This window comes from Oreochromis niloticus, linkage group LG3 (assembly GCF_001858045.2).
Source record: "Oreochromis niloticus isolate F11D_XX linkage group LG3, O_niloticus_UMD_NMBU, whole genome shotgun sequence".
Lineage (NCBI taxonomy): Eukaryota > Metazoa > Chordata > Actinopteri > Cichliformes > Cichlidae > Oreochromis > Oreochromis niloticus.
Window position 1 is genome coordinate 82,607,472 of NC_031967.2, and position 7,465 is coordinate 82,614,936.

The 7,465-nt window shown below is 40.0% G+C and overlaps 1 protein-coding gene across 1 annotated transcript; it reads right to left on the bottom strand.

Annotated features, from left to right (window-relative positions):
- Nucleotides 1-361: 361 nt before the first annotated feature.
- LOC100705893 (endoplasmic reticulum chaperone BiP-like) lies at nt 362-4,758 on the bottom strand. Its single transcript, XM_003455831.4, has 9 exons — nt 4,656-4,758; nt 3,967-4,104; nt 3,643-3,874; nt 3,413-3,550; nt 2,212-2,324; nt 1,710-2,100; nt 1,384-1,621; nt 1,125-1,292; nt 362-983 (listed from the first exon to the last, which is right to left on the bottom strand). The coding sequence occupies exons 2-9, from the start codon at nt 4,080-4,082 to the stop codon at nt 472-474; spliced, it is 1,908 nt and encodes a 635-aa protein (XP_003455879.1). The 5' UTR covers nt 4,083-4,104; nt 4,656-4,758; the 3' UTR covers nt 362-471.
- Between the last annotated feature and the right edge of the window lie 2,707 nt (nt 4,759-7,465).

Consider the following 7,465-nt stretch of genomic DNA (forward strand, 5'->3'; position numbering starts at 1 on the left):
GGTCATTATATACTGTATTTGGCAGACAGAGAGTTACAGACTCTCTCCCAGACCACAGACTCATACTCATAATACAAGTCAGAGCTTTATAAAAAGGAAGAAAGTTGTGTTTTCAAAATTGGAGTTCAAGTTATTTTTACTTCCAATAGTGTTAACATACTACACAGGCCATGAACAGGATTTTTTACATTTTCATTGTAAGTGGGCTAAAGCAGTTAATTAAAAGTAGTCTAACATAAATGTAAATGCTGTAATTTGATTATTTTAATAAACCATGTAACTTGGATGGATTAGATGCTGGCGTGACCACAGTGCACACGTCTGATGTCGCTCACAGTGGTCCAAGGGACGCTCAGGGAGTTTGTGTGTTCACTCAGACACATGAAAAATTAGAGGGAACATTGGTCCCATCAGTCCAATATGTAGACCAACATGCCAGAGGGCCAAGGAGCGATAAGACTTCAAACCTGCCTACAACTCATCTTTCTCATTTTGCTTACTGCCCTCTGCTGGTGGACCACCTGCACTACCACAGATCTTACTGATAATGGACTGAACCACTTCCTCAAGCTCCTTCTTCTTGGTCTGGAAGTCATCCAGGTCAGCATTTTGGTGGGACTCCAACCACTCAATCTTGTCCTCCACTGCCTTCTCAATGGATTCAATCTGGTTTTTCAGGGTGTATGCGTAGCCCTCCAGCTCATTGTGAGCATTGATCCTCTCCTTCAGCTTCCTGTCTTCTTCAGCAAAGTGCTCGGCGTTATTCACCATGTGTTTGATGTCCTCAGGTGTTAGCCAGTTCTGGTCAGTTATGATCTCATTCTTGTTGCCTGTGGCCTTGTCCTCAGCAGTGACACATAAAATGCCATTGACATTAATCTCAAAGGTGACTTCAATCTGCGGTACACCATGAGGAGCAGGAGGGATGCCAGTCAGGTCAAAGGTAGCCAGGAAATGGTTGTCCTTGGTCAAAGGGTGCTCACCTAAAAAAAAAGAAAGAAAAACAGTCACAATTAGACTTGTGGAACGTTAAATTCCAGCGTCACATATTTCTTGTCATTGGATTATTTTTTATAAAAACACTATTTGGCAACTTAAAAAAACAACAACATCCAAGCTCTTACCTTCATAGACTTTGATGGCGACAGTTGTCTGGTCATCAGAGGGTGTAGTAAAAACCTTAGATTCTTTGAAGGGCACCACTGTGTTCCTGGGGATCAGCTTGGTCATTACTCCTCCAACAGTCTCAACACCAAGGGTCATGGGGCACACATCCAGAAGAACCACATGACCTGCAAGTGAAGGAATAGGTTTACTAAATATTTGTTTACATTTGAAAGCTCAACCCTATTTAATAAAATATTTGTAAGAGTCATGACTCACCAGTGTCCTCCTCTCCAGAAAGCACACCCGCCTGCACAGCAGTTCCGTATGCCACAGCCTCATCAGGGTTAATGCCTCTACATGGCTCCTTGCCATTGAAGAACTCCTTCACCAACTGCTGGATTTTGGGGATACGAGTGGAGCCTCCAACCAGGACAATCTCATGAATGTCAGACTTCTTCAATTCAGCATCTTCCAGCACTTTCTGTACAGGCTTCAGGGTGGACCAGAACAGGTCCTGGGTTTTAAAGAACACACAAGTTAAAAAGCTTGTTCAGCCGCTTCTCCAAAAGGGTTTGAATTAATTAACCAACTTAATATCTTGCCATGTTCAGCTCCTCAAACTTGGCACGAGTCAGGGTCTCAGAGAAGTCTTGTCCTTTAAAGAAGTTCTCGATCTCAATGTGGGCTTGGTGCTGGGCAGACAGAGCCCTCTTGGCCTTCTCGACCTCACGACGCAGCTTCTGCACAGCACAGTTGTCTTTGCGCACATCTTTGCCAGTCTTCTTCTTGTACAGCTCAATGAAGTGCTCCATGACACGCTGGTCAAAGTCCTCACCTCCCAGATGAGTGTCACCATTGGTGGCTACCACTTGGAATGCAGCGTTCTCAATGGTCAGAATAGAAACATCAAAGCTGCCACCACCCAGATCGAAGACAAGAATGTTCTTCACTCCATCCTTCTTGTCCAGGCCATAAGCAATACCAGCAGCAGTTCTAAAGAATACAGTGAGAACTTATTGTTCAGAGGGAGGGCAGGGAGATTTTTCACTGTATTAAATTGCAGATGACCAAATTCATGATTCGTGATTTTGACTAGATGCTTACGCCTCATTGATGATTCGCACAACATTCAGACCAGCAATGGTACCAGCATCCTTAGTGGCCAGGCGCTGGGCATCATTGAAATATGTGGGGACAGTGACCACAGCATGTGTGACCTAAAGAAAAACGATAAAGTCAGATTTCATGATAGACCATTTAACTCTTTAACCCTTTAAGACCTACCATAGAACCAAGTCCGCCACAGCTTATCTTCATATTTTTATATGCTGTAATGCCATTTTTGGGATAATTTCAAGTTGCTATACATCAATACAATCATTATATAGCAAATTTAATGACACGAATGCATTGAGTCCATAGTAACTAAAAAAAAAATGCAAAAAATTGCAATGAACTACAAAAAAAATTGAAATTGATTTTTTTTTTTTTTTTTTTTTACATATATTTCTAGTTAGAGAAATTTAAGAGCCTTATCCCTCAAAACTGTAAATACAATAAAGTTGCACAAAGTAGTTTCCAACCACAGGAAATTTATTTTGAGTGTCTTCATAGTTTTATTTTTGAGATACACCAACTTTTAAATACTGTGGGAAAATCGGAATTAAATATTACATTTCAAATTTGCATAACAAACAGCATGTTCATCAAAATAAACTATTTCAAACAATGCAATTTGAGGTCTAAGCATCCCAGAAACTAAACAGAAAAGCATAAAGTCAAACATAACTTTTAAAATCACCAGTATAGGCCTATAACTGTCTTAGAGGGAAAAACTACATTACCCACAAAATATCACTTCTGATTTTGGGCAGGGGATGTCGGACATGCGATAATTGGCACTGACGTCTATTCCAAAATGGGAAGTGCTATGAACAGCTGATCGGATCAGCAAAACGTGTTTCTGAAATATAATGTTTTATTGCTGCAAGTGCTTGCAATCTTCGCAAAGCCATATTTGGAAGGAAACCGAGGACAAGTTGAATGCATAAGATGTAAGTACATCTCCTCCGGTTTCATATGAGGAACCCACCTGTGGGATTAAGAAAGTTTTATCTTATCTTTCTCTTATTTTATATGAAAAAAACCTCCCATTGCGCTAGTTTATCTAGTTGCAGTGCTACCAGGATTTAAAAATTGTTAAGGTAAAAGGAGCGTGCCGGCTCTAATCTCTCTTAATTTTCCCATAAAGGGGTTAATTAAGATTTGCATCTTCACTTATTTAGAATCTCTGACATTTTTGTACCTTCTCGCCAAGGTAAGCCTCAGCAGTCTCCTTCATCTTAGTCAGCACCATCGCACAAACCTCCTCAGGAGCAAAGGTCTTAACCTGGCCACCACCAATGTCAACCTGGATATGGGGCTTCCTCTTCTTCTCAGTAACCTTCACAGTAATATACATCAATATTAATTGAACAAGAATTTCCCTCAAACATGACCCAAAGAACCAGTTTTATTTTCAGCTTGAAAGCTCACCTCAAAGGGCAGGTACTTGATGTCCTCCTGCACAGACCAGTCACCCCATGTGCGACCAATCAGCCTCTTGGCATCAAAAATAGTGTTCTCAGGGTTAGAGGTCAGCTGATTCTTGGCAGCATCACCAATCAGACGCTCACCTTCACTGGTGAAGGCCACGTAGGAGGGGGTGATTCGGCTTCCCTGGTCATTGGGAATAATCTCTACACGCCCATTCCTGAACACTCCAACACTGCAAGGAAACAGTTTGAATTCAGTCTGAATCCCATATTATTTTTCCACAGAGACATCATGCCATTATTTAAAGAGTCTGAAGTGACTTACCATGAGTATGTGGTCCCCAGATCAATCCCGATCACAGTTTTCCCAGTTATCCTTTTGTAATCGGTGGCACCAAAGACTGTGCAGACTAACAGCATCCCAACCCATATTTTCTCCATCTTTGTTTGTTTGTTCGCCAATCTACAAGGAGAAATGCAGAAAAGAAATACAACATGAATCAACATGACCTTGAGAACAATAAGTGGTCTGAACCTCTCGAGTTTAAGAAGCTAGCAGCTAATGGTGCAGATATGATTTGCAGAGTCCCAGGACAATAGCAGAAAATAAATACTATAAATATATTATGACTTCTGTTTAAGAGTAATATTTGAAAATGTTGAGTGACTTTTAAATATTTTTTGTTTATTGTCGTTTTTTTTCTTTTTTTTTTAAAATTGCCATTGTGTATAAAATGTTTTCTTTTTAAGAGTAGCTGGCAAAGAAGTTGGTAAAGAATTGCAACAAATATTACATCACAGTTTTGTCAGTATATTTTAGGACTAGACTGATTATGCCCTTACAATAACGCAACTACTTCCTGATAAAACGTGTTGTAGAAAATGTACATAATTATCATGTTGACAATAAATGTTTTAACCCTCTGTGACACTGTTTCTGACTTTGCCACTTTAGCTCACTACGTTAACACCTAGACCCCATTTTAACACAACCGGCGCCACTTTGAGTCTCACCTGCTCGATTTTGTTGTTGAGGTCTTGAAAGCATCTCTTTTAGAAATAAAATAGTATAAGCAGCGATAGCCTTCAAGTTCCAATCCCCACCTCTCTTTTGCTCTTTCTCTTTCTGTTTGCTCTCTGTTTGTGCCAGCACTCAGCAAAGCCCCCCCCGGCTAAACATTTAATCACTTTTAGTATGCAAGTTGGTGTCAGGTTTCTTAGTAGTCAGGGCAGAGCAAAATGAAACTGCAAATCTATGTCGTCAAAATCACACTGACTCGTGAGATCATTAACAACTAATAAATACATCTATATTTGTACAGTCAGTGGGAGACTAGTCCAATGTTCTCCTTATAGTTTCAGTCTTGTAGAGAAGTTTCTCTCTCTGTGAGCCTGTCTGCTGCACTGGAGGACCTGTGTCTGTCAGACCTAACACAAAGCACCGCCCCAGCTTTCGACTTTGCACCTAACAGGTTCCTCATTTCAGATACTGATGTAATCACAGCGAATTTAGTAAAGTTCTTTCACTTTCGTTACATAAAAGTACGAGGAATGTGCTGATCTTGGCCCATGAGAAGTCCATTATAAAAAACATGAATGTATCAGTTAAGATAGATTTTATGTTGTTGGTTGTTAAGATCTGAATTTAATTTTATTATTTATTTTACTTTTTTATTCTCTTTTTCTGGTTGTATTTTTCAAGACTTGGTGAGAGAGTAAGAGAAGTTTCCACCTTTCACGTGACCAAGACTTTCCCACTGACGGGAATCCTGCAGGGATGCATGCCAGGCAGGTATGTCCGAGCAAGGCATACCTGAGGCGTTGTAGCAGGAAGTTCTGGGTAATACAGCAGATCAGTGATGCATCAGAATCTCCAGTCAAAGCACAAATGTCTGTGTAGAGACAGACTGATCACAGTAATTAGTTTACCTGCCTTCTGCTTTGAATTCTGTTTCAAAGAAACACAGTTGAAAAAAAAAAGTAAAGGCTGTTCCTTCAAACCATCGCTTTAGCTGATAACTCAGCTAAAGCAGTAGGTTTGTAAGACCAGCCTTTACTTTGAATCAGTGCAGTAATTTAAGCTTCTTACTGTGGAGATTAACGTGGTATAAGGTACATGTCTGTGCCTCTTACAATTATCGGCTTGCAATTTTATCTGTGAATGGAGGGGTGAATGAAGACAGAGTGTTATCATATAAATGTATAATTTATAACCTGGTGTAGCTGCTAAAAAGATGACTCAATATGTTCTTTTGCCTCATCTGTCTCTATTTTGACTGGTTGCAGGGCTCTGAGACAGAACCTGCCACTGTGTGAGTGGATGAAGTGGGTTTTTTTTATGTGTAATGGTTTAGTCTCTCACATCGTACCCTTTTTCTCCCCACTATCACAGTAGTGTGATTCCCAAAATATGGCTCAATAAACAAACAAAGACTCTAAAGTCAGAACAGAAAGATAGAGTATGATCGTTAAATATTAATGATTGTGTTTTTATGATGTGTAGTACACTATCCTCATTTTTCTCTGTCTTGGTGTGTGTGTGTGTGTGTGTGTGTGTGTGTGTGTGTGTGTGTACCTTAGACAAAGGTCAAACTAGGAAAAGCTGCATTTCCTGTGAAAATGTAGTGTGAATGCCGTGTAATGGAATCTGGTAAAAAAAAACAGATGAAGAAGTAGAAATATCTGCTGAAGTGTTTGCTTAAGACAGCTTTATTTGAAAGGGTAGACTGAAGAGTAAAACTGTATTATAGATAGCAGATAGTTTGTTTCGTAAACCAACAACACCAACTGTCTGCTATCTATAATACAGTTTTGAGATCCTTTCCAGACGCCCACTCACATCCTGGGCCATCTGACCTCAGGAAATCACATGTTAAGGTGGGGCTAGGTTTCACAATGAACTCACCCGAAACCTTGGCTGATTGCGACCTACGCCCATTTTTACACCTTGGCTCATGTGATTAGGTAGAGGATCATTAGGGGGTGTATTGTCCATCTCAGTGGGTTACTCACACAGAGCTTAAATCTGGGACTCTCCACCATTTAATCCTTAGAACTAAAGAAGCTTCTCAGATGAGAGGTGAAACGTCTTCAAGCAACTTAAAGAAGTCCAGACCCTTTTCTTTCCAAGCTCTTTAGACTGTTGGATCTGTATGTGATGTGATTTAATATTGTGAAATGACTTGCAAAACAAAGTAAGGTACACTTATTTCATGTTCTTTCAATAATACATGAAAATACACGGTAAAAAGCGCTTCAGAAAGTCCTTCCTACTGATCTCCACATATCTGGATGACGACTCTTGTCCCGAATTGTTTGATGTTGGGCTGAGAACAAACAACCAATACTCAGAGCAGATCCAGTCAACATCAGTTATTTATTAAGCACATATATGAGGGAGATCCACACGACAACACCCAAAGCGCAGTCCGGTAGATCTCAAAGAGGAAGTACTTTGATACACAGTTTTATATGTCAGGGTTCATGCCGCTTCATGCATAAACAGATAACATAACATGCATCAGTTAAAGTTAGTGACAACTAGATACGATTCCTTTTTTGGTGATCTTCTACAAGTACTTAGAAATCTATCTTAACTGCTTTTTGCCCCACTGTTTCCTGTTAAGCTGCATAAAAATAGGCGATGTTCTCTCCAACTCTGCACAAAGCTTCCTGTTCTGCACAGTTTTCAGTCTTGCTAAACAATCTAATGACCTATGACACAGTTTATAACTCAAAGGTGGCCTTTAATATACTGGCCTGTAAATGCATAAAACAAAATACACAGCAAATAAGCGCTAGAAAATGTATTTTCCTAACACTCT

Coding starts and splice junctions, on each gene's coding strand:
- LOC100705893 (XM_003455831.4), bottom strand. CDS start 4,082: ATGGAGAAAATATGGGTTGGGATGCTGTTAGTCTGCACAGTCTTTGGT. Junction 3,551..3,642: donor TCAAGTACCTGCCCTTTGAG/GTGAGCTTTCAA, acceptor ATTACTGTGAAG/GTTACTGAGAAGAAGAGGAA. Junction 1,293..1,383: donor TTCTGGAGAGGAGGACACTG/GTGAGTCATGAC, acceptor CTTCACTTGCAG/GTCATGTGGTTCTTCTGGAT.